The 27,495-nt window shown below is 49.5% G+C and overlaps 2 protein-coding genes across 4 annotated transcripts in view; both read left to right on the top strand.

Annotated features, from left to right (window-relative positions):
* The window catches only part of rabgap1l (RAB GTPase activating protein 1-like), a 698,291-nt gene that overhangs the window by 364,245 nt on the left and 306,551 nt on the right, over positions 1 to 27,495 (top strand). The window lies entirely within an intron of this gene.
* Positions 7,664 to 10,934, top strand: LOC119964996 (G-protein coupled receptor 52-like). Its single transcript, XM_038795183.1, has one exon. It carries the CDS (start codon positions 8,764 to 8,766, stop codon positions 9,841 to 9,843), a length of 1,080 nt encoding a protein of 359 aa, XP_038651111.1. The 5' UTR covers positions 7,664 to 8,763; the 3' UTR covers positions 9,844 to 10,934.

Below are 27,495 nucleotides of genomic sequence, written 5' to 3'. Positions count from 1 at the left end.
CCTGTGGACCTGTACACCCAGATTTCTCTGCCTGTCAATACTCTTCAGGGTTCTGCCATTTACTGAATATTTCCCAACTGTATTAGACCTTCCAAAATGCATTACCTCTCATTTGTCCGGATTAAACTCCATCTGCAATCTCGCCGCCCAAGTCTCCAAACAATCTAAATCCTGCTGTATCCTCTGACAGCCCTCATCACTATCCGCAATTCCACCAACATTTGTGTCATCCGCAAACTTACTAATCAGACCAGTTCCATTTTCCTCCAAATCATTTATATTTCCCACAAACAGCAACGGTCCCAGTACTTGGAACACCATTCGTCACAGCCCTCCATTCAGAAAAGTACTCTTCCATTGCTACCTCTATGGTCTTCTATGACCGAGCCAGTTCTTTATCCATCTTGCCAACTCACCTCTGATCCCATGTTACTTCACCTTCTGTACCAGTCTGCCATGAGGGACCTTGTCAAAGGCCTTACTGAAGTCCATGTAGACAACATCCACCGCCCTCCCCTCATCAATTATCCTTGTCACTTCCTCAAAAAACTCAATCAAGTTAGTGAGACATGAACCATGCTGCCTCTCGCTAATACGTTAATGCTCTGGACACTCGGGTTCAAATCCTACCATGGCAACTGGTGGAATTTAAATTTAATGAATAACTCAGGAATTATAAAACTTGTCCCAGCAATGGTGACCATGTATCCTATCGTCGATTGTTGTAAAAACCCATCTGATTTTAGTCCTCATCTGGTCTGGCCTACATATAATTCCAGATCCACAGCAATGTGGTTGACATTTAGCTGCCCTTTTGAAATGGCCGAGCAAACCAGAGCAAATTACGGATGGGCAACTAATGCTGGCCTTGCCAGCGATGACCACATTTGGTGAAAGAATTAAAAAAAATTATCCGAGTACAAGTATAAATCAAGCTCTGAGTTTGTGGGATCTAAGGCCAGACTGTATCCAGGTATGGTTACTATGACACAAGGGAAGCAGATAAACCTAATTCATTTCTATAACCATCTCAGGATATCCTAAATTGCTGTCGAGCCACTGAAGTATTTTTTGTGTGGTGCAATCACTGTGATGTTGCAGGCAGCCAATTTATGCACAGCAAATCCCTCTGAGATAATGATCAGGTGTTCTTTTTAGGTTAATGGGTTGACAGATAAATATTGTCCTGGACACCAGGAGACCTCTCCTCTTCTTTGACTAGCTCCTTTGGACTCCTTTTGCCTCCTTAAAGGGCAGACGGGTCCTGGTTTAAAGTCTCACCTGAAAGGAACCCATCTCCAAGAGTGCAGCAGTCTTCAGTACTGCACTGAAAGTGTCAGAGGCCATCTCTTTCTTAAATCTCTGCCGTGAGATTTGAAACCGCATGCTTTGGGTTCAATGAAGTGAGTGCTGCCAAACGAGTCACGGTTAATATATTCGGAAAGGCTTACCCGGAGATGTTCATATTGTTGTGTATGGAGACATAATATAGTATTTGGTGTGGGAAAGTGTGAATCCAAATTAAACTGTGATAGCAGGAGAATGGGAGGCATCTTCAAACTAATAAGCACCAGCATAGACCTGATCTTAGTCCTGGGGTCAGCAACCTTTTGGTTTACCTGAAGAGCCTTTAAAAGAAAATAGCCTAAAATGAAAAATATTGGGATCCGCAAGATTAAACTTTAGCATTTCTGAAACAAATACTTGCTAACTTGCCAAGTATCTCTGGTTGGATGCATAAATTGATTATCTAATAAATAAAATACATGTATTGAGTTTCTGATAGAAACAAAATCGGGATTAAAATAGGTTTTTAAAATTCTTTCATTGGATGCGGGCATTGTTCACAAGACCGGTCAGTATTTGTTGCCTGACCCTAATTGTCCTTGAAAAATGAAGTCTGTCTTAAATTATTTTTTGAATGACGAACTGAATTATCGTGCTTTCAGATTTTTCCAGGAAAGTCGTTATTAAAACGAGCTTCAGTTAAAGATAGTAGACAATTCTTTTGGGTTATTGATGCTCATGACTAGAAAATAGCTTCTCACAGCACAATCAGAAGTTTGTCATCTCGGGCATATTGGAAACAATAATGACCACAACTATAAAACCTGCTCCTCGAACCAAAGGTGTTATATGTAACCAGGGTGTAGCTAGACCACTGGGAGTCAGTTAGCTCAGCTGGCTGGTTTGTGATGTGGGGCGATGGCGCTCCTTTCCCGGGGAGGCGGTTCACATTCACTCCCTTACACTCTGGCAATGTGGATGTTGCCGAATTAAAGTGTCTGCACTGGAAGTGGGAATAATTGTGGAGTAAATGATTGTTTAATAAAGCCTGTGGCTGAAATGCGAGGCTGCAATGAAATGCAGTTGGTGCCGCTGCTGCTCCGGGCGGCTGTCAGGGTTTGATTGCTGTGGTTTCAATTCCTGTACTGACTGAGGTTATTCATGACGGTCCCGCCTTCTCCCGACCCTGGGTCACTGTCCGTGTGGAGTTTGCACATTCTCCCCATGTCTGCGTGGGTTTCACCCCCACAACACAAAGATGTGCAGGTTAGGTGGATTGGCCATGCTAAATTGCCCCTTAATTGGGAAAAAATAAATAAATAAGTAAAATAATTGGGTACTCTAAATTTTTATTAATCGTGCCCCTCGCCTAAGGTGTGGTGACCCTCAGGTTAAATAACCACCAGGGGAGAGCAGCCTATGGTCCTGTGGGACTATATCTACTTTCATACCACTGGAACAGGTTTAGTTGGCGCACAATAGGTTCTTTTGTTCAAATAATCTGTAGAAACGGTGAAGTTCTGCATAATGATTAAACTCTAATCCCCACAGTGAAAAAACCCGTTACTTTTTTGACCTAATTTTTTCCGGTGTTCATTTTAATGTCATCCAACTGGAAAAGACTGGAAGCCAAAAATGAGATGTTAACAATGTTTAGATACATGCAGGTTCGAGATTTTGCCAGAAAGGAGATACAGAACTTCCCAGAAGAACCGGCCTCCACATTGCTGGAGGAGGTGCTGACGGCAGGGGGACTGGAGAAGTGGGTAGTATCAGTGGTTTACGGAGCTATTTTGGAAGAGGAGAAGGCACCACTGGAAGGGATCAAAGCCAAATGGGAGGAAGAGTTGGGAGAGGATATGGAGGAGGGGTTCTAGTGTGAGGTGCTCTGAAGAGTGAATTCCTCCACCTCGTGCACGAGGTTGGGGCTGATATAGCTGAAGGTGGTATAAAGAGCACACCTCACGAGGGCGAGGATGAGCCGATTCTTTGAAGGAGTAGAAGATGTGTGTTAACGTTGTCGGGGGGAGGGGGGGGGGGCACGCTAATCACGTTCATATGTTTTGGTCTTGTCCATAGCTAGAGGATTACGGGAAGGAGATTTTTACGGTAATTTCTAAAGTGGCGCACGTAAAACTGGACCTGGGCCACCGGGTGGCCATATTTGGGGTGTCGGACCAGCCAGGGTTGGAGACGGATGAGGAGGCAGATGATGTAGCCTTCGGCTTGTTGATCGCCCAAAGGCGGATCCTGATGGGATGGAGAGCAGCCTCCCCACCCTGTGCCCTGGCGTGGCGGAGGGACTTGTTGGAATTCTTGACTCTTGAGAAGGTTAAGTTTCAACTGAGGGGAAGGACGGAGGGGTTCTACAATTCATGGGTATTATTCATTATGCACTTTCAAGAACTGGATAACATCGAACATTAGTTGGGGGGGTGGGAGGGAGGGTTGGGGGGAGGGGGTGGTGTGTGTTAATGGTGACTATGGGTCATTCCTGATTCCTTTTTGTCATTTGTTTATGTGAACACGTGGGCTAATGTTCAGGGTTTGGTGGGAGGATGGGATCGTTGTTATTGATATGGGGATTGACATATTTGTTACTGATTATTATTTATTGTTGGTGGGTGTAAATTTGGGAGAAAATGTGAAAAAGGAGAATAAAGAAATATTTTTTTAAAAATGAGATGTTAAAGAGCTGCGTGTGATTCTGAAACCGCAGGCTGGTGACTGCTATGTGAGGACATTAATGGCAGCACGGTGGCGCAGTGCACAGCACTGCAGCCTCAGGCGCCGTCCCAGATTCGATCCCGGCTCTGGGTCACTGTCCGTGCGGAGTTTGCACATTCTCCCCATGTTTGCGTGGGTTTCACCCCCACAACCCAAAGATGTGCAGGTTAGGTGGAATGGCCACGCTAAATTGCCCCTTAATTTCAAAAAAATAATTGGGTACTCTACATTTTTATAAAATGTACGTTCTGAGTTATTGGTGCAATACTCTTCTGGCTATAACGCAGTGTACAAGTCCAATTATTCTGAAGACAGGGAATGTGCTATTGGATGTGAAATTTTTTGTATTGGAGCAGGGTATTGGAGCAGGGAAGTAAGAGAGGAAGTGGAATGTTGGCCCAGTATATTGATCAGGAAGGAGGTGGAGGGTGCAAGTGGATGGATCTGTAGACTCAGCACAATGCTTAATTGCATTAGAAACAACATTAGCCAAGGGATAGTATAAATTGAAAGAGATTGTATTGCTGCTGCATAAGCCACTGGCTATATCCTATCTGCAGTATTGTATATAATCTGGTTATCTGATCATTGAAAGGCTGTTATGGCTATTAATCATCTTTGACGCTGCACATTGCTGCACCCGTATTCCTCACTGCTGCGTTCTGTCAGAGTGCAGATGAGCAGCATGTGTTTGACTGTACAGATTTGTATACAGCTGCCCTGCGATGGAGTCATTTAATTATGAATTCTAGCATGTTCTGGGCCTGTGGAAGCACAGGCTAAATTTCTAGAATGAAGTCGGATCTGAAGAAATGCATTTGCACAGGAGGGTAGTGCCCCTTTCACCAATATATGAAGTGTCAATTCAGTCTAGTGATTTGCTGGGGTGACATGGGCATGTTAAGATGATGTGGCATTGTGCTGTACTACATTAGGAAAGGGGAATGACTGGTTCTGTTCATGTCAACTTTTCATAACAGCTGGGCTGTCTTGAGTGGCAACAACAACTTATATTTATGTAGTGCCTTTAGCGGAATGACTAGGCAGTATAGGAACATTAAAAACAAAGACTGAGGACCGGCATAGGCAAGAGATGGAGTAAAAAACTCTCTGTCATGTCCTGGCAAACATCCCTCAGCCAACCTCACGATAACAGATTATCTAGTCATTATAACATAGCTGTTTGTGAGAGTTTGCAGCGCACACATTGGCTGCCGAGTTTCTCACATTGCAATGGTTGTTACACATCAAAAGTACTACTTCATTCCTGAAAAACACTTTGAGACGCACAGTTAGTGAAAAGCGCTGTAAGCAGACCAAGGCAGGCCAGCAGCACGGTTCAATTCCCGTACCAGCCTTCCCGAACTGGCGCCGGAATGTGGCGACTAGGGGCTTTTCACAGTAACTTCATTTGAAGCCTACTTGTGACAATAAGCAATTTTCATTTTCATTTCATTTCAGTCTGTGAGAGGGGCAAGCTTTTTCACACTGAATTAGACACTCCTAAGACCAGAGCACGGACCCCAGAGGAGGCAATCTGGGCTTTTGGAAAATGAGGATGTGCACAGCGAAAGATGGGGTCTGCATGCAGAGTGTATCTTGGATGGTAGGGCAGATGCAGAGCGATTATTTTTTTGGGATGTCCTGAGATCATGAAAGGCACGATGCAATTACGAATCTTTCTTTTGGAATGTCTAATTTAAGCCTTCAAAGGTTGTAAACTCTCCTTCTCCCCATCTGAACAGTTCAATTCACAACACAGACCCTCCTCACTTCTTTAGAGTGCAATCTCTCCTCTCTTCTTCCCCATTCTTCCCAGAGCTGTCAACTTCAGGAAACTATTTAAAAATATTTTCAGTTTGTTACCCAGAGGAATGGGTTTGATCGCTAATCCTTTTAACTGTTTGGAGCCGGGGTTATTTTTTTTCCTATGCGTTACAACCGATGCTACCTTGAAACCAGAGTCTCACTCCGAGTGACTACGGCATGACTGCTCTAAGTCGTAATACTGGCGATGAGTGAGGGGAGGAGGGCTATAAAGGGAAGCTGCAGTGAGGAAGAGCCAATTCCTGCCTCTGATTGAAGTGTTTCAGGGTCTCTGCCCAGGTTGTTTGATCTGAACCACCATCGCTTTCTGTAAGGAAGCTTCTCATGGATTAGTCACACATCAGGAACCTGATGCAATTCAAAGATCGGGTGATTAGTGATTAGAAAGGATGGCAACTGCAGGGTAGCACCTTTTCTTAAAATAACTTGCTGTTTTGTACAGAGAGAAATTATGGTTATATCTGAAACCACTTTGTTTCAGATTTTCTTTTCTGTTAAATGCCAATTTTACCATTGCTATGAGGCGGGTAGACTGAAACCTTACTCCATGCTCGAGTGCTGCAGTGAGTTGTCCAAGCCTGGAGTGTATACAGGGACACTGTCTGCTGTTAGAAGCGGTGGGGGAAGGGAGGCTGTTATCAATTCAAACCTGCCCAGCAATGGGAATTATTCCAAACGTCACCAATTCTGGGTTTCTCCCTCCCTCCCTTACTCCCACCATCATTCACTCCCTCATCTCTCTTTTTCCCTCTGTTAGTGTCCTTCTTTGACACGTTCTCCTCTCTCTAGAATCATACAATTTACAATGCTGGAGGCCATTTGGCCCATCGCGTCACTGAAGCCCACAACTCCACCCTATCTCAGTAACCCCATCTACCCTTGTTGGACAGTAAGGGCAATTTAGCATGGCCAATCCACCTAACCTGTACATCGTTGGACTGTGGGAGGAAACCGGAGCACCCGGAGGAAACCCACGCAGACACGGAGAGAACGTGCAGACTCCGCACAGACAGTGACCCAAGCCGGGAATCGAACCTGGGACTCTGGAGCTGTGAAGTAACAGTGCTAACCACTGTGCTACCGTGCCCTCACTGACGACCCATTCACCTCTCTCACTTCCTTCACACACTCTCTGTTCAATCACTCACTCTTCTCAATCATTCACTCCTCTCAATCACCAACTCCTCTCAATCACTCACTCTTCCTTTCAATCACTCACTCCTCCTTTTAATCACTCACTCCTCCTCTCAATCACTCACTCCTCCTCTCCATCACCCACTCCTCTCAATCACTCACTCCTCCCAATCACTCACTCCTCCTCTCAATCACTCAATCCTCCACATCCCTCATGCAGTTTTTGGATGGGTTAACTGTAGCCATCTGTGGGTTGGGGGTCTCTGTCAGCTCAGTTTTGTGTTCACATTATTATTTGAGCAGTACTTGGAGCAGGATATTCTTCCCCTACACTTCACCTCAGCCTTAACACAATCTCCTGAAATAAAACGAGGGGAGAAGCTTGTGGCTCGCGATGGTGATTGCTGACTTCTGTAAAATCTTTCCACCTGACCTACAGAATACATCATTTGAGAAGCATTTTATCTGTAAGACTCTTGGTGTTTGCAATTGCCTTGTTGATATAAATGCAAATGTTATTAAGCAGGTAGGAAACTAAATTTATAATGAGAGGTTTTCTTGGATTCCTTTTTGTGTGATGAATAATGAATGGAGCTTTCCTTTTACTGATTGTATTACAGCTGACATTAGGGTTAGTGCAGTGAAAGTGAGGCTTTGTGCAGCGATTTTCCTTTGTGCAGACGACCTCTTCAAACTCGCTGCTCCTGTCACCATTCATTGTGCTCCGTTTGTACCTGTTTTTTTTTTAACCTGCCTTACGGGGCAGTACGGCTGAAACTGGTGGGTCCCGTCATGTTATTTCCATTTGTCACGGTCTGGGGCAGAGTTACAGTGAGTGGCTGTGAGCCGGCATGTGCTTGGTAACTGTTACCAAGCGACAAAAATGAAAAAAAGAAGCAGCTCCGATGGCCATTGGCGCTGCTGCTGCTGGTTCAGGAAATCAAGGTAGCTGGAATTCTTCCGCATCAGTTCCGATGGATCAAAGGCGAGGGGCTCAGGTGCAGCTGCTGAGCACTGAGGAGCAAACAGGAGCAGCACAAATGTGGTACTGACAGGATTGTTTCTCTCGCACAATGGATGTGCCGGACTCTGTCCGAAATCTGGAGATTGCTGCATTATACCATTAGCCTCCCCATTGCCAGGCTGAAACATTGATTAATGTTTTTGGCAGGCTGGGGATTTGGAATTATCCACGAACGCTGCCTACACTATCTTTTGTCTACTAGCCTTTTACTTATTGGTCAATTTTGCAGTGCTTGAAGAGCTCAAGGGATTTTTGCACAAAAGGCTGAAAGTGTTTCAAGAGACTTTTTGAGAGGAAAGGAATGTACCTTACTATTGGTGTCCAGCAAGGTTTGTGGATTTCTCCCTGTGCTCTTTCTTCCTCTCTCTCCCTTTTCCCCTCTCTCCCACTCTGCACACAATAGCTTGCGAGAAACAGCTGGAAGCAGCGTTCTGGAGGGAGCGAGTCAGCAGCCTTGCAGTGTCGAAGTGTGTCAGCAGTCCTCTGATGCTGAGGAGGCATGTGCAGCTTGAAAAAGCTGGCTGCGGAGAGCAACCAGAGCAGCAGAGTGAGCCGAAGGAGCAGAGCAGAGCGGTCTGGAGGGGGAGGAGGAGGGTGAGCCAGAGAAGTGGAGTGTGGCAGAGGAGGAGAGTGAACCGGAGTGTACCTTAAGAGTGGAGTGACGCGGCAGAGCAGCAGAGTGAGCTGGAGGAGCTGCAGCAGGAATAGATGCCGTGCTGGCTGTTTCCAGTCGCCGTGCTCTGCAGCCCACTCTCGTCTCTGCCATGAACCACTCCACGGCCGAATGGAGAGCTGTGAGTGTGAACAACACCTCGGTCAACCTGTCCAGTCATCACGCTTGTCCACTGGGCTTTGGCTACTACACCGTAGTTGATGTTTGTGTTTTGGAGACGGTGATCATCGTGTTGCTGACCGTTCTGATCATAGTGGGAAATCTGACGGTCATCTTCGTGTTTCACTGCGCCCCGCTCCTTCACCATTACACCACCAGCTACTTCATCCAGACTATGGCCTATGCAGACCTGCTTGTAGGGGTAAGCTGCTTGGTTCCTGCACTGTCCCTTCTTCACTATCCCACAGGCATGCAGGAATCTTTGACTTGTCAGGTGTTTGGGTACATCATTTCAGTCCTGAAGAGTGTGTCCATGGCCTGCCTGGCTTGTATCAGTATTGACCGCTATCTTGCCATAACAAAACCGCTCACCTATAGCCAGCTGGTTACCCCATGTCGTCTTAGGATCTGTATAATTCTCATATGGATATACTCCTGTACAGTTTTCTTGCCTTCATTCTTTGGATGGGAGAAGCCGGGCTATCACGGAGACATATTTGAATGGTGCGCCACCTCCTGGGAAACCAACGCTTACTTCACAGGTTTCATTGTCTGTTTGCTGTACGCTCCAGCTGCCTTCATCGTCTGCTTCACCTATTTCCATATATTTAAAATCTGTCGGCAGCACACCAAAGAAATTAATGAACGCCGTGCCCGTTTCCCCAGCCAGGATATGGAAGCCGCTGAGGGTGGGCCCAGTCCCGACCGGCGCTATGCAATGGTCTTATTTCGGATTACAAGCGTCTTCTATGTGCTGTGGCTTCCTTACATTCTTTACTTTCTGCTCGAGAGCTCCCGTGTGCTGGAAAGCCCCTCACTGTCCTTCGTGACAACGTGGCTGGCCATCAGCAACAGCTTCTGCAACTGTGTTATTTATAACCTCTCCAACAGCGTCTTCAGGCTGGGTTTGAGGAGGCTGTCGCAAACAGCTTGCTCGCTGTGCATGTGCTCTGGAGATGAGGCGTCGAGAGATCCCAAACCCAGGAAACGGGCCAATTCCTGTTCCATCTGACAGCCCGCATGTTTTGAGGGCACAAAGCAGATTCCACTTACAGCAGCCCATACTGTGTCCCATCTTTGTGCAAAGTAGTCTGGGAGAACAGAGGAAATGATGACCAAAGGGCTCAATGGAATGGTCTGTCATGGAGCTAGAGGAAACCATACAGCCCCTCCAGTCTGTTCCACCATTCAATTTGATCATGTCTGATCTGTACCTTAACCCCGTCGACCTGCAATTGGTTCTGTAATCCTTAATAACTGCATCTAATACAAATCTATCAATTTGTTTTGAAGTTCTCAAATGTCCCCCTACTTCAACAACTGTTTAGGGGAGAGTGTTCCAGATTTCTGCTAGCTGGTTTGAGATGCTTGAGCTGGTTGTAGTATTCTGGCGGTTTGGGACAAAATGGAACCCTTAATGTAATCAACGTATTGACTACTTAAAGCCCTCAGATCTATTAAGAGAGGAACAAGCAGGTTGGGGCATTGCATCCACTGCTTTGGAATATTGCACAGTGGAGAGGCTTTTGTAAAGAGTGCACATTGGGATACTGTGCTGACTGTACACCTTTCTGGTCACTGAGAGCATAAGGCTTTGTACAGCTTTCTGCAGGAATATTAACACTTTCACTAGGTTTCCGTCTTCAGTCGTAGGCTGCAGTCCTTTACAACATTTCAGTGTAAGCTTTCACATATTGTACAAAATATTTGGTGGAGTTTATTTCCTGTGTCTGTTCCTGATGTACTAATGCACATTTGCTGTTTCGAGGAGTTCAGTTAAAGTGGGCAACAGTTGATTTTATGTTTAAAGAAATAATAATTGAAAGCAGAAAAAAAAGTTAGTACAGTAAATCGATATTAGCCCGAAAGATGCTTCTGGTCGTTGTGTTTACTGTGGCAATGACTTGTCCTATTTGTGGTTCTGGTACTGATGAGGTGAGTTTGGGATGTAAACATAATGAAAGCAAGTGCCAACCGGGCTTGACTATTTAAATGGCACCGGAATCGTTAATGTTTGGAGAGTGAGAATAAGCCAGGAGGAGGGGGAATCTTCAGATTCTATTCACGTTGTCATGCTACTCAGGAATATGTTGCAAAAAAAAAGGGAAAACAGCAGTGAGCATTTTTATTGCCCTTGTTGTGAATGCTGCTGGTTAACCCTTTGAGCTCTCCAGTTGCTTTGCACCTGGCACTTTCAGTCGACCAGCACTGATTTGTAGAACATTTTCTCCACTTCCAGCAGCGCACCCTGAAACTAGCTCCTCGATTATCTGCTGGGTGCAAAGGTGTTGCTGCAGAACCTGAAGGGTTACGTACTGTGAGATATGGAAGAGCTCAGCTGTAAGAATGTAATGTTAAATTATTTAAGAAAAAATATTGATTTATTGTTAGCTGTTTTACATTTCAAAATTTGACTTTTTACATATATATATATATATATACATACACACACATATATCTATATAATACATATTTGATAAGCCTGTATTGATGAGGTTTAATAAATGGATAGCCCTGAATCAAGCGAGTGTGATTGTCTCCCAGTGCATTACGATCCGACACAGGCTTCCAGAGCTCTTTTGTGAAGATTCGGTCTGGCTTCACCCATTACCTATATGGGTTACTGGAGCAGGCCTTTTAAATCGTATGCTTTCTCTCAGTTTTCAATGCTGGCACACGGTGCATTGCGTTCCTCTTTTGCTTCAGCCACATTCGAGTGCATATTGATCTGCAGTGTTCTTTTCCCTCTTGCAGCATAGCCCCATCTCCTGTGGAGCCTTCCTGCGAGGTAACAGCCCTCTAGAATCAGCCCCATACAGTGCTGCCTACTCTCTAAGTTGCCCTCCTGCTAGGGGTCATCTCATCACTGCTCCTTAATTTATCTTGTCTTCTTCCTGTTTTAATTGTGGATTGGTGTTCTGGTCTCAGTTTCTTAAAGAAAACGTTGTCCCTGTACACTGCAGCTCTGATATAGTGCAGTTCCTGGACAGCACAGTCCCCTGCATCCACCGTGCAGCTCTCGTGCAATGCAATTCTCGTGTTACGCTACCCTCTGCCATGAAACCCTCATGTAATGTACTTTCCTCAATGAAAACAACAACTTGTATTTATATATCGGCTTTATGTGATTAAAAAATACCAAAGGGCTTCCCAAGAGGGTTATCAAACAGCATTCAACACTGAGCCATGTAAAGACATAATATGAAACAAGCTTTGTCAGGGATTGGTTTTAAGGAATATCTTAATGAAGGAAAGTGGGGTGGAGTAGATTAGGGAGAGTTTTGCAGAGTTTGGGGGCCAAGGCAGTTTAAGGTGTGGCTGTCAATGTTGGAACTAAATCGGGACTGCTGAGACCTGTATGAGAACACATATATCTAAGAGGATTATACACTTAGAAGAGATTTTGGAGAAAGGGAGGGAGGAAGGAAGCCACAGATGAATTTGAAAACAAGGATGAAAATCTGAAAATCAAGATTTTTCTAATTCAAGCACGTGGTGGGGTGAGGGGTGAATGGAACTTGGTGTGAGTTATGACATGGGCAACAGTATTGGATGTCAGACAAGTATGGCTGCATGGTAGCAGGGTCCAGGGTCCCAGGTTCGATTCTCGGCTAGGGTCACTGCCTGTGCGGAGTCTGCAGGTTCTCCCTGTGTCTGCGTGGATTTCCTCCGGGTGCTCTGGTTTCCTCCCACAAGTGCTGAAAGACGTGCTGTTAGGTCATTTGGACATTCTGAATTCTCCCTCTGTGTACTCGAACAGGCGTCAGAGTGTGGCGACTGGGGGATTTTCACAGTAACATAATTGCAGTGTTAATGTAAGCCTACTTATGACAGTAAAGATTATTATTATTATTTTTTAAAAGTGATCCAACGATTTAGATTCAATGGTTGGGTGTAGTAGAGCTGGGTGTCATTAACGATGCAACAGCTTTCTAAATAGGTGCGGTAAAGCCTTCTGTCCGTAAGTTGATGTTCTCAACTCGAAGAGGTTTGTTTTAAGAAACATCTTAAAAGAGGTAGACAAGTGGAGGGGTTTCGGGAGGTTATTCCAGAGCTGAGGACCAAGGCAACTGAAGGCACAGCCATCTATTTAAATTGGGGCTGCTTAAGGGACCAGAATTCGATGATACCCAACATCTCAAAGGGTTATGGGGTTGGAAGAGATTCCAGAGATTGGGAAGTGTGAGACCTTTGAGGGATCTGTAAAGAAGGATGAAAGTTTTAAAAGCAAGGTTATGTTTGACAGGGTGCCATTGCAGGTCAGCAGGATTTGATGAAAATTGTTATGAGCAAGTCTAAAGGGGTGAATAAATAGCTCTCTTTTCTACTGCTGAGGTTGCTTTTAACAAAGTTTGAATTTTTAAGAAGGTTGTGACTTTTTTTAGTGTAGCATGCACTTGACCGTATGTAAAACTATATGAAGAAATAAGCCAGTCAGATCTCTTGATTTAAAAAGTAAGGAGTTAGTTTTATTGTTTAAAACTGTGTTCTGCTGAAGGTATAAGATTGATTAAAAAGGTAAAAGCACATCCCAAATCCTGCAACATACACACACCCATACCGAACTGAACAAATTGCAGGGTGAAGGAGAGTTAAAGTCCGTAAGAAAGGAAAGTACACTTCAATGGTCCTTTAGTGGTCTTGAAATTCCAGGAGGGTTGCAGCAGATGTAAGTTGGCTTTTCTTCTGGAGATAGTATCTTTTAATTGTAATCCACCCTTTTCCAAAGTGGATGCTATGACACTCAAAGTTCCTTTTGATTAAAATTCTTTCTGTGTGTGATGTTCTAAAAATGTAACCATTTTGAGAATAATAGGGACGATGATGTTACATTCTTCTGGATTTTCTGGTGCCTCTTTTCGCTGAAACCAACAGTCAAGAGCTTCACACATTTTATTTTTCCTTTTTTTAATATAAATTTAGAGTACTCAAATCATTTTTTCCAATTAAGGGGCAATTTAGCTTAGCCAATCCACCTACCCTGCACATCTTTTTAATTATTTAAAAAAAAATTTAGAATATCCAATTCATTTTTTCCAATTAAGGGGCAATTTAACGTGGCCAATCCACCTAACCTGCACATCTTTGGGTTGTGGGGTGAAACCCACGCAGACACGGGGAGAATGTGCAAACTCCTCACAGACAGTGACCCAGGGCCGGGATTCGAACCCGGGTCCTCAGCGCCGTAGGCAGCAATGCTAACCACCGTGCCCCATTTACTAAGGAATATAATCTCCAATTTTTAAAGCCAACAAGATGCCATCAAAACAGGTAAGGGCTTTTGGCACCCTCCTTGCATAATTAGTTTTCGTTTGGTCCATCTTTCTTCCTGGCAGTTTCTGGAGGCACGTAGTCTTATGCTTTCAGAGAGTTCAGACGATGACAGGTGTGAAGCCCATCAGGGAACTTCCTGGACGTTTCCTATGGTAATCAATTTTCAGAAGCTCCTAGAAACTTGACCAGTTTCCAGGTCAGGTGTTCTTCAGCCATTTGAAGATACCATGTCTTTGCAGTTCTAGCTATTTCTTTTATTTTTAAAAACAATCCAAAGCATTATACCAGCTGACTAAACTAAAGATTGATATTCCACATTGTGTGTTACACATCATCATGTCAAATTAAAGACACAGGCAGCAGAAGTTGCCAGGACTGTTTTGGAATAGTCAATCTAAAGTTAACAAAAGCATGAATGAAGGTTTCAATAATAGATGAACTGAGGGAGGGATTAAGGTTAGGTGATGTTACGGAAGTGGAAATAAGCAACCTCAGTCTTAACACAAATATAAGTCAAAAGCACATCTCAGGGTGAATTATGATACCAAAGATTTGAATAGTCTGATTTAGTTACAGGCATTTGCCGGGGAGAGGGCTGGATTCGGTAGTTCGAGAACGGAGTATGATGTCCGGACCGAAAATAATGGCTTCAGTACAGTATTCCCAATATTTAATTAGCCATATGATAATACAGAACTTGAATATTGCTGAAAGAAGGGACAGGCTTTTCATCTTTGTGGTAGGCTATATTAGGGGTATCGCGGTGCGTAGGTGGGGCATGTACCTTATACTGTAGTATGAGTGGTAGAACCTGCCTGCTGGTTCCGCCCAGCAGGCAGAGCATCAGAGTCTGTGTTTCACCCACAGCAGTCATTCTGTACCGGAGCTGCTGGGGTAACTACTTGTTCATTAAGGCCTTCAATTGGAGACTTCTGGTGGCGGCAATGCGGAGCTAAGCCGCACGTTCGGCAGCTCCCGCTAATAACGGACTTTGGGGCTCTTTTCAGGGCCCCCAACGGAACTTCATCGACGAATCCCGACATGGGAAGGGGTCTGGAGTAGATCCCTAAGGTCCTATGGTCCGGACCCTGGAAAAGCGGGGGAAGAGAAACAAAATGGCGGCCGCCTGAGCCCTCGAGGAGCTGAGGCAGTGGGCTCAGGAGCAGCAGGCGACTCTGCTGCGCTGCTTCCAGGAGCTTAAGGTGGAGCTGCTGGAGTCGCTGAAGGCTACCACCAGAGAGCTGATGGAGACTCAGACAGCCCAGGGGGCCGCGATCCAGGAGCTGCAGCAGCAGGCCTCCGAAAGGGAGGATGAGGCCGTGGCCGTCGCGGGGAAGGTGGAGATGCACGAGGCGCTCCATAAAAGGTGGCAGGAGCGGTTCAAGGAGCTGGACAACCGGTCGAGGCAGAAGAATTTGCGGATCCAGGGCCTCACGGAGGGGCTGGAGGGGTCGGACCTGGCGGCCTATGTGGCTGTTATGCTGAATTCGTGGATGGGAGCTGGGTCCTTCCTGGAGGGGGCCTACAGAATTCTGGCTAGGAGGCCCAAGCAGAACGAGCCGCCGTGGGCGGTGTTGGTGCGGTTTCACCGGTTCGTTGATCGTGAGTGCGTGCTCCTGTGGGCCAAGAAGGAGCGGAGCAGCAAGTGGGAGGACACGGATCTTCCAGGACTGGAGTGCGGAGGTGGCTAAGCGGAGGGCCGGGTTCAACCGGACGAAGGCGGTGCTCCACAGACGGAGCGTGAAGTTTGGCATGTTGCAGTCGGCGCGTCTGTGGGTCACCTACAAGGACCGGCACCATTATTTTGAGTCCCCGGAGGAGGCGTGGGCCTTTGTGGAAGCCGAGAAACTGGACTCAAACTGAGGGTCCAAGATGGGGGATTTTGTATGATAATGTAATTGCGTTTGATTTTTGCTCTGGAGTGGGTGGGGGGGGGGGTTCTCTGTTTAATGCAAGATGTGGGTTGGCTTTAGGGTGGGTGGGGCGATGTCGTTATGTCTTTTTGTATGGGTCTGGTGGACGGGTTCGGGCAGGGAGGTAAACTGGGAGTGCGGGGAGCTGGTGGGGGGGACTGGCAATGGGAGTTGCCCTAGAGGAGGCGGGGTTGGGCAGGGCGGAAGCGCGGGCTTTTCTCTGGTTTCCCGCGCTGTGGGATGATGGGGGCGGAGTCAGGGCTGAGAAGCGCGGGCCGTTGCTGGCTGTTATTTTCCCGCGCAAGAGCGGGGGGGGGGGGGGGGGACCTGCTGATGGGCACGAAGGAGGAGTAATCCCACGTGGGGAGGGGTCGGAGGTATGGCGGGAGTCGCCGGGGTCAGCAGAAGTTAGCTGGCTCACGGGAGTGCTATGAAGGGAGGGGCGCGGCTAGGAGGGATCATAGCCTTGGGGGGGGGGGGGGGGGGGTACCGGGTTGCTGCTGAAATGGCCAGGAAGGAGCTGGAGGGTGCTGGGGGGGGGGGGGAGTTGCCTCCGTGGGGAGCTGGCCGAGCGGGGGACACTGGCCAGTGGTGGGCAGGGGATGGGTTATGGCTAATCGGCAGGGGAGGGGGGCAGGGAGCCCTCTGATCCGGCTGATGACCTGGAATGTGAGGGGGTTGAATGGGCCGGTCAAACGGGCCCGGGTGTTTGCGCTCTTGAAGGGGCTGACGGCGGATGTGGCCATGCTCCAAGAGACACACCTGAAAGTGGCGGACCAGGTTTGGCTGAGGAAGGGATGGGTGGGCCAAATATTTCAATCAGGGCTGGATGAGAAGAATCGGGGGGTGGCGATCCTGGTGGGAATGAGGGTGTCGTTTGAGGCGTTAAATGTGGTGGCTGACAGTGGTGGGAGGTATGTGATGGTGAGTGGTAAGCTGCAGGGGGAGCGGGTGGTGTTGGTGAATGTTTACGCCCCAAATTGGGACGATGCTGGGTTTATGCGGCGCATGTTGGGCCGCATTCCGGACCTGGAGGTGGGGGGCCTGATCATGGGGGGGGACTTCAACACGGTGCTGGATCCCCCATTGGATCGATCCAAGTCCCAGACGGGTAGGAGGCCAGCGGCGGCTAAGGTGTTGAGGGAATTTATGGATCAGATGGGAGGGGTGGATCCCTGGAGGTTTGCGAGGCCAAGGGCCAGGGAGTACTCGTTTTTCTCCCACGAGCTGGCCTATTCGAGGATTGATTTTTTTTGTCCTGAACAGGGGGCTGGTTTCGAGGGTGGAGGATGTTGAATACTCTGCCATTGCCATTTCGGATCATGCCCCGCACTGGGTGGACCTCGGGCTGGGGGAGGAGAGGGACCAACGTCCGCTCTGGCGCTTGGAGGTGGGGCTGCTGGCAGATGAGGAGGTGGCCGGGAGCGTTTGGGGGTGTATTGAGAGATACCTTGAGGCGAACGATAACGGGGAGGCCCGAGTGGGGACGGTCTGGGAGGCATTGAAGGCGGTGATTAGAGGGGAGTTGATTTCCATCCAAACCCATAGGGAGAGGGGGGAAGCATACCGGGTTGCTGCTGGAACGACTAGGAAGGAGCCGATGGGGGCCGGGGGGGAAGAGGAGAGGCGCTATCACCATGGGGAACGGGTCGAGCGGGGTGTGCTGGCCTGGGGCGAACATCTGCCAAGCTATGGCTAGTTGGCGGGGGAGGGGGGCGGGTTGCCCTCTGATCCGGCTGATTACCTGAAACGTGAGGGGGCTGAACGGGCCGGTTAAGAGAACCAGGGTGTTCTCCCATCTAAGGGGGTTGAAGGCGGACGTGGCTATGCTCCAGGAGACCCACCTGAAGGTGGCGGACCAGGTCCGTCTGAGGAAGGGGTGGGTGGGGCAGGTTTATCATTCAGGATTGGACGCGAAGAACCGGGGGGTGGCGATTCTAGTGGGGACGAGGGTGGCGTTTGAGGCGGCTGAGGTGGTGTCGGACAAGGATGGCAGATATATCATGGTGAGGGGTAGGCTGCAGGGAGAGAAGGTGGTGCTGGTGAACGTATATGTCCTGAATTGGGATGATGCTGGCTTCATGAGGCGATTGTTGGGCCGCATCCCGGACCTGGAGGCAGGGGGCCTGATCATGGGGGGAGATTTTAACACAGTGCTGGATCCCACACTGGACCGGTCCAGTTCAAGGACGGGTAGGAGACCGGCGGCGGCCAAAGTGCTGAGGGGATACATGGACCAGATGGGAGGGGTGGATCCCTGGAGGTTTGGGAGACCGAGAGCGCGGGAGTATTCCCTTTTCTCTCACGTCCATAGGGTTTATTCCCGGATAGACTTTTTCGTCCTGAGCAGGGGATTGATCCCGAAGGTGCAGGATGCAGAGTATTCGGCCATAGCGATTTCGGACCATGCCCCGCACTGGAGATGGGGGAGGCACGGGACCAACGCCCGCTCTGGCGCCTGGATGTGGGGATGCTGGCGGAGGAGGAGGTGTGTAAGAGGGTTCGGAGAAGCATTGAGGGGTATCTGGATACCAATGATACGGGGGAGGTCCAGGTGGGGATGGTCTGGGAGGCTCTGAAAGCAGTGATCCGGGGGGAGCTGATCTCCATCCCGGCCCACGGGGAAAGGAGGGAGAGGAAGGAGAGGGAGAGACTGGTGGGAGAGCTTCTGGAGGTGGACAGGAGATATGTGGAGGCACCGGAGGAAGGGTTGCTGGGAGAACGGCGCAGGTTACAGGCCAATTTTGACTTGTTGACCACCAGAAAGACGGAGACACAGTGGAGGAGGGTGCAGGGCGCGGTATATGAGTATAGAGAGAAGGCGAGCAGGATGTTGGCGCATCAGCTCCATAGGCGAGATGCGGCTAGGGAAATTAGGGGAGTGAAGGATGGGGGTGGAAATATAGTGCAGAAGGGGACAGAAGTAAACGGGGTCTTTAGGGACTTTTACGAGGGATTGTACCGGTCGGAACCTCCGATGGGGAGAGGGGGAATGGAGAGCTTCATGAACAGGCTATGTTTCCCAAGGGTTCAAGAGAGGCTGGTAGAGGGGCTGGGGGCGCCGATAGAGTTGGAGGAGCTAGTCAGGGGGATCGGGCAAATGCAGTCAGGTAAGGCCCCGGGGCCGGACGGGTTCCCGGCAGAATTTTACAAAAAATATGCGGACCTGGTGGGTCCCCTGCTGGTGCGAACTTTCAATGAGGTGGGGGGGGGCGACGATGTCGCGGGCACTGATCTCTTTGATCCTAAAACGGGATAAGGACCCCTTGCAGTGCGGATCATATAGGCCTATCTCGCTCCTTAACGTAGACGCTAAGTTGCTGGCGAAGATCCTGGCTACCAGGATAGAGGATTGTGTGCCAGAGGTAATTCATGAAGATCAGACAGGATTTGTCAAGGGGCGGCAGCTCAACACGAATGTGCGGAGACTGCTCAATGTTGTCATGATGCCGGCAGTGGAGGGGGAGGCGGAGATAGTGGTGGCGCTGGACGCAGAGAAAGCGTTTGATAGAGTTGAGTGGGGGTACCTGTGGGAGGTGCTGGAGAGGTTTGGATTTGGGGAGGGATTCATCAAATGGGTGAGGCTGCTTTACGCGGCGCCGATGGCGAGTGTTGTCACAAATGGAAGGAGATCGGAGTATTTTAGGCTTTATCGTGGGACCAGGCAGGGGTGTCCCCTGTCCCCCCTGCTCTTTGCACTGGCGATTGAACCGCTGGCCATGGCGTTGAGGGAGTCAGGAAAGTGGAGGGGTCTGGTGCGGGGTAGGGAGGAGCACCGGGTATCGCTGTATGCGGACGACCTGCTGTTATATGTGGCGGACCCAGAAGGGGGAATGCCGGGGGTGATGGAGCTGTTAGCGGAATTTGGGGGCTTCTCGGGCTATAAGCTGAACTTAGGAAAGAGCGAGGTATTTGTAGTGCACCCGGGAGATCAGGAGGAGGGAATTGGGAGGCTCCCCTTCAGGAGGGCAGTGAAGAGTTTCAGGTACCTGGGGGTGCAGGTGGCCAGGAGTTGGGGGGCTCTTCATAAGCTTAACTTCACCAGACTAGTGGAACAGATGGAGGAGGAATTTAAAAGGTGGGACATGGTGCCGCTATCGCTGGCGGGCAGAGTGCAATCCGTCAAAATGACGGTTCTCCCGAGGTTCTTGGTCCTCTTCCAGTGCTTGCCCATCTTTATCCCTAGGGCCTTTTTTAAAAGGGTGACCAGCAGCATCATGGGATTTGTTTGGGCGCATGGCACCCCGAGGGTGAAGAGGGTCTTCTTGGAGCGGAGTAGAGATGGGGGGGGGGGCTGGCGTTGCCCAACTTCTCGGGGTACTACTGGGCGGCCAACGTGTCGATGGTGTGTAAGTGGGTGATGGAGGGGGAGGGGCAGCATGGAAACGGATGGAGAGAGCGTCCTGTGGGGATACAAGCCTGGGGGCCCTGGTAACGGCGCCGTGGCCGCTCCCTCCCACGAGGTATACCACGAGTCCGGTGGTGGCGGCTACCCTCAAGATTTGGGGGCAGTGGAGGCGACATAGGGGAGAAGTGGGAGGCTCGATGGAGGCTCCGTTAAGGGGGAACATGGATGGGGGATTTCGGGGATGGTATAGAGCGGGCATTAGACAGCTGAGGGACCTGTTTATCGACGGAAGGTTTGCGAGCCTGGGGGAGTTGGAGGAGAAATTTGGGCTCCCGCTGGGAAACATGTTTAGATATCTGCAGGTAAAGGCATTTGCTAGACGGCAGGTGGAGGGATTCCCTGCTCTCCCCGCGAGGGGGGTGAGTGACGGGTGCTCTCGGGGGTCTGGGTCGGGGAGGGGAAGATATCCGATATCTACAAGCTTATGCAGGAGGTGGAAGAGGCGTCAGTAGAGGAGCTGAAAACGAAGTGGGAGGGGGAACTGGGGGAACAGATCGAAGACGGTACATGGGCTGATGCCCTGGAGAGGGTAAATTCTTCCTCCTCGTGTGCGCGGCTTAGCTTCATCCAATTCAAGGTGCTGCATAGGGCCCACATGACTGGGACGAGGATGAGTAGGTTCTTTGGGGGTGAAGATAGGTGTGTCAGGTGCTCGGGGAGTCCAGCGAACCATGCCCATATGTTCTGGGCATGCCCGGCATTGGAGGAGTTCTGGAAGGGGGTGGCGAGGACGGTGTCAAGGGTGGTGGGATCCAGGGTCAAGCCAGGATGGGGACTCGCGATCTTTGGGGTTGGGGTAGAGCCGGGAGTGCAGGAGGCGAAAGAGGCCGGTGTGCTGGCCTTTGCGTCCCTAGTAGCCCGGCGAAGGATTTTGCTACAGTGGAAGGACGCGAGGCCCCCAAGTGTGGAGACCTGGATCAATGACATGGCGGGCTTCATTAAGCTTGAGAAGGTTAAATTCGCCCTGAGAGGATCGGTGCAAGGGTTCTTTAAACGGTGGCAACCTTTCCTCGACTTTCTGGCTCAATGATAGGGTACTGGGACAGTAGCAGCAACCCGGGGGTGGGGGGGGGAACGTTGATTATGTTTGCTTATTTTATTTAAATTTGATTTATTTAATTTTAATTTATGGTTAAGTTCTCTTGTTGGGGGTGGGGGTGGGGGGAGTGTGATACATGTGATGTTACGGTATGGGGGAATTGTGGGTGTTATAGGGCTGTTAGTTGCATATTACTGCTTGTTGCTGCACTTGTTATATTTTTATATTTTCTGTAAAAAATTCCAATAAAAATTATTTTTACAAAAGGTTGAGGGGGGAGGAGAGGGAGAGACTGATAGGGGAGATGGTGAGGGTGGATAGGAGATATGCGGAGGCTCCGGAGGAGGGATTGCTGGGGGAGAGGAGTAGCCTTCAGGCCAGGTTCGACCTATTGACTACCAGAAAGGGGAAGCTCAGTGGAGGAAAGCACAGGGGGCGGTGTATGAATATGGGGAGAAGGCGAGCAGGATGCTGGCCCACCAGCTTCGAAAGCGGGACGCGGCCAGGGAGATTGGGGGAGTGACGGATAGAGCTGGGAAGGTGGTGCGGAGGGGGGTAGACGTTAATGGGGTCTTTAGGGACTTTTATGGGGAACTGTACCGGTCTGAACCCCCAGTGGAGGGGGGTGGAATGGGGCGCTTCTTGGACAAGCTGCGATTTCCGAGGGTGGATGAGGGGCAAGTGGAGGGACTGGGGGCGCCGATTGAACTGGAGGAGCTGGTTAAAGGGATAGGGATCATGCAGTCGGGGAAGGCGCCGGGGCCGGATGGGTTTCCGGTCGAATTTTATAAAAGGTATGCGGACCTGTTGGTCCCCCTGTTGGTCCGGACCTTTAACGAGGCAAGGGAGGGGGGGGCTTTGCCCCCAACTGGGCTGGCATAGGGTAGGGGTTAGGCGGTTGAGGGACCTGTTTATGGAGGGGACGTTCGCGAGCTTGGGGGAGTTAGAGGGGAAGTTTCGGTTCCCCCGGGGAACATGTTTCGGTACATGCAGGTTAGGGGTTTGCCAGGCGGCAGGTGGAGGGGTTCCCCTTGTTTCCCCCACGTGGGGTACTGGACAGGGTGCTCTCGGGGATGTGGGTTGGAGGAGGGAGGATTTCGGACATATACCGGGTAATGCAGGAGGTATACAAGGCCTCGGTGGAGGAACTGAAGGGTAAATGGGAAGAGGAGCTGGGTGAGCAGATTGAGGAGGGGACGTGGGCGGATGCCCTGGAGAGAGTGAATTCCTCCTCTTCCTGTGCGAGGCTTAGCCTCATACAGTTCAAGGTGCTGCATTGGGCCCACATGACTGGGACGAGGATGAGTAGGTTTTTCGGGGGCGAAGACAGGTGTGCTAGGTGCTCGGGGAGCCCAGCGAACCACGCCCATATGTTTTGGCCGTGTCCAGTGCTGGGGGAGTTTTGGAAGGGGGTAGCAAGGACGGTGTCGAGGGTGGTGGGATCCAGGGTCAAGCCAGGCTGGGGACTCGCAATTTTTGGGGTTGCAGTGGAGCCGGGAGTGCAGGAGGCGAAAGAGGCCGGTGTTCTGGCCTTTGCATCCCTAGTAGCCCGGCGGAGGATCTTGCTTCAATGGAAGGATGCGAGGCCCCCAAGCGTGGAGGCCTGGCTCAATGATATGACGGGGTTCATCAAATTGGAGAAAGTGAAATTTGCCCTGAGGGGATCAGTACAGGGGTTCTTTAGGCGGTGGCAGCCTTTCCTGGCGGAACGGTAGGGAAATAGGCCGGCAGCAGCAGCAACCCAGTGGGCGTGGGGGGGAGTGGGGGGGGGGGGGGGGGGGGGGGGGTTTGTTGGATGTGGCGGGTGTTATCTCTTTCCTTTTGGTGTTTGCTTTTTTTTTGTTTTTGTAGTTGCTTTTGTAGTTGGGTGGGTGTTCTTGGGTTTTTACCATGGTTGTTTTGTTAATATTGTTTTGTTTATATTTTGTGAAAATCTTAATAAAAATTTTTTTTTTTTTAAAAGCCATCAATTGGACTACAATCTCGCTTCACTAGTGATCGCGCATCAATCTTGTACTCATCAGGATAAATTTGAAGAATACCAAATCTAAGAGGAACAACAATTATTATATCCATCATTACCCTTTTTACAGTACTGCGATATTTAATTGGAGGAAATTTTTGCTGATCCAGTGCTGAATGTCAGATAAGCGGTTTGATAATTTGGCAACAGTGGAGGAGTGGAGATAGGCGGTGGGGTGGAGTTGAGGGAAAACTAACCCTGTGTCTTCATAGAATTTACAGAGCAGAAGGAGGCCATTCCGCCTATCGAGTCTGCACCGGCTCCTGGAAAGAGCACCCTACCCAAGGTTAACACCTCCACCCTATCCCCATAACCCAGTAACCCCACCCAACACTAAGGGAAATTTTGGACACTAAGGGCAATTTATCATGTCCAATCCACCTAACTTGCACATCTTTGGACTGTGGGAGGAAACCGGAGCACCCGAAGGAAACCCACGCACACACGGGGAGGATGTGCAGACTCCGCACAGACAGTGACACAAGCCGGAATCGAACCTGGGACCCTGGAGCTGTGAAGCGATTGTGCTATCCACAATGCTACCGTGCTGCCTTCAGATAATGTCACTGAGGGGCAGGCTGTAGATGATAAATAGGAGGGGTCAAGGATTGATCCCTGGGGGGACACCAGAGGTAACGGTGCTGGAACAGGAAGAGAAGCCATTGTAAGTGATTCTCTGACTGGGATTAGATAGATAATAATGGAACCAGGTGAGAGTAGTCCCACCCAGCTGGGCAACAGTGGAGAGGTGTTGGAGGAGGATGGTGTGGTCACCGTGTCCAAGGCTGCAGACAGATGGAGAAGGATGAGGAGGGAAAGTTTCCCTTTGTCACAGTCACACACGGTGTCATTTGTCACTTTGAGAAGAACCATTTTGTAATGTGACAGCAGAAACCTGATTGGAGGGATTGAAACATGGAGTTCTAAGTTCTGCAAATCAGAAAGTAGTGCAGCTTAAGCAAACAAAGACTGGTTTCATTTTTTTAAAGGAGTAGGTTTTAAAAGCAGAGAAATTGTTAAACGTGCAATGAGCTCCGGTCACCCAAGTACTCTCCAAGATTCTCAAGGATGATGGCAGAACGGAGATGGTATAAGGAAAGGCTGAGCCTTTGCCTGTGGAAGAGAGAAGACTAGGATTTTGGATCTCTAAAACTTAAAGGGGTTTGACAGCAGAGAAAATGTTTCCACTTGCGGGGAGGGCCCAGAATTAAATATAAGCCTATTAAATGCAGTGAATAATTCAGGAGAAACCTCTTTACCCAAAGAGTGGTTATAATGTGGAATTTTCTATGTGTAGTTGAGTTGAATCGCAGAGAGGCTTCAAGGAGAAGCTAGATAACAGGTGGGGAAAAGGAATAGAAAGATATGTTAATGGTTGGGACAAAGGGTGGCATAAACCTGCTGTGTCAGATAACTTGTTCCTGTGTTCTAAGTTCAACATTAGGATTCAGGTTTAAAAGTAACTTCTATTGCACTCCCGTTGAAAAGTCGTCACAAACCTTTCACTGTTTTGCTGTGTGCGAGTAATGGGAAACTGCCTTTAAGGTGACCATAAAACTGAGCTGGATTGACCACTTCAACCGTTACACTAATTGAGTACAAGATTGATTTTGGGCAGAGGATTTTGATAATCTGATTTTGATAATCTGAGTGACTGATCACAGGATTCCTCTGTCTTGCCTTAATTGAATTTATGGTGAATGCTGCATGAAGCTATTCGGGTAGAATATCTATAGTTGTCAGCACTGCACAAGAGGAGGGAGAAATCTGTCAGAAAGCATGAAGTCAGTTTAAAAAGCAAAGTCAGAAATACCACTTTAATATGCGTGATGCCACTTTCCGTAAGATTGCAGGCCACTTCTCCCAGTTTCGTCTCTGTCTCCATCTGTAGGTTTGAGATGGTTCTCAGCATTATCCTAATAGCCACCTGACCATATAACCACCAATTTCACAAAACGGATGAATGATAGTGTTATACCATTGAAAAATAGCTGGTCGATGTCTGTTTTAGCGGCATGGTGGGCAGTATGATATGGCTGCTCAACAAATAACTCCCAAAAGATGCAGTCCTCTGTTTACCTTCTCTGTTTGAAATCTGCACATGATAATGATTCAGAGCCTCAAAGAAATCCAACCCCAGCACCTCTGTTAATTGTGAGTACAGATTATGGGAGCAGCATTGTGCAAATGTAATTTTCTCATTATAACAAGATCTGTCTCTTTAACTGTCCATCACTCTGTCTCTCCCTTTTAAAAAAAAATGTAGAACACCCAATTATTTATTTTCTAATTAAAGTGCAATTTAGCGTGGCCAATCCACCTAACCTTCACATACTTGGGTTGTGGGGGTGAAACCCACGCAGACACGGGGAGAATGTACAAACTCCACATGGACAGTGACCCAGTGCCGGGATTCGAACCCGGGTCCTCAGTACCGTAGTTCCAGTGCCAACCACTGCGTCACGTGCCACCCCCACTCTGTCTCTCCTGATCACCCTCATTGGCGTCCAGTACTTAGTTGCCTGCTTTCCTTGCTTCAGCCCAATACAGAACTGATGGCTGATTTATTCTCCTGCACTCATAGGTGATATAAAGGAAAGGCCTTCAGTTCTCACAATGATAATTTGACAAACGTTCAGTCCAATTGTTCAGTTACACGGAAGTATTGATATTCTGGCACAAGAGGCGGGTTAATGGATCCTGATCACTGTCTATGCCAGCTGGGACTCACCCACATTCAAACCACCCACTCTAATCCAATTTCCTGCTTGCGTGTGTAACATGGGTTAAAAGCAGGCTTGTTCCCAGCTGGAAACCCCATCAACCCTCAGCATATCCACCTTGAACTGAAATAAAGCTCTGCACTGATCAGAATGAAAAGAGATAGCAGTTCATTAATTTGTCAGAGATCCTTACAACTGTTTCTTCCCAAGTAATCGAAGCACTTACGATGTCTGTAACCAAGAGGCGGGATTCTCCGCAACCACGATGGGTGGGAGAATACCACCCGCACCTCCCGCTATCCCCCCCCCCCCCCCCCCCAAAATGGCATGTCGGGTTTTGCGACACGCCGCTCAGAGAAACGCGGGCCACCGTTTTTCACGGCGGCCTGCGATTCTCCGGCCCGGACGGGCCGAGCGGCCTGCCGTTCCCGACCTGTTCACTACGGCGGCAACCACACCTGGTCGCTGCCGTCGTGAACATGGCGCGCCAGGTAAGTGTGGGGCCTGTGGGGAGGCGGATCGGGGATCGAGCACCACGACCGTGCTCGGGAGGGGACGGGCCCGCGATCGGTGCCCACCGATCGTTGGGCCAGCGTCTCAAGGGGACGCACTCTTTCCCCTCGGCCGCCCCGCAAGATCAAGCCGCCATGTCTTGCAGGGCGGCTGAGGGGAAAGACGGCAACCGCGCAAGTGCGGATTTGAGCTGCACAACCCGCGCATGCGTGGCTGACGTCATTAGGCGCTGCGGCGGCGTCATTCTTGGCGCGCCGGGCCTTGAAGCCAGGGACAAGGCCCGGCGGCCGAGTTTCCCGGTACGGCCCTCCTATCCCCCTGGGGAGGGGAGAATAGGGGACCGGGAGAGGCTTCGCTCTCCCTTCGCTCTTCCTGCCCCCTCACTCTTCCTGCCTCCCCTCCTTCTTCAAGCCTTCCCTCCTTCTTCCAGCCTCCCCTCACTCTTCCAGCCTCCCGCACTCTTCCAGCCTCAACTCACTCTTCCAGCCTCCCCTCGCTCTTCCTGCCTCCCCTCACTCTTCCTGCCTCCCCTCGCTCTTCCAGCCTCCCCTCACTCTTCCTGCCTCCCCTCACTCTTCCTGCCTCCCCTCACTCTTCCTGCCTCCCCTCACTCTTCCTGCCCGCCCTCACTCTTCCTGCCCGCCCTCACTCTTCCTGCCCGCCCTCACTCTTCCTGCCCGCCCTCACTCTTCCTGCCCGCCCTCACTCTTCCTGCCCGCCCTCACTCTTCCTGCCTGCCCTCACTCTGCCTGCCTCCCCTCGCTTTACCGG

This window comes from Scyliorhinus canicula, chromosome 4 (assembly GCF_902713615.1).
Source record: "Scyliorhinus canicula chromosome 4, sScyCan1.1, whole genome shotgun sequence".
Lineage (NCBI taxonomy): Eukaryota > Metazoa > Chordata > Chondrichthyes > Carcharhiniformes > Scyliorhinidae > Scyliorhinus > Scyliorhinus canicula.
This window is presented reverse-complemented; position numbering and strand designations above follow the sequence as displayed.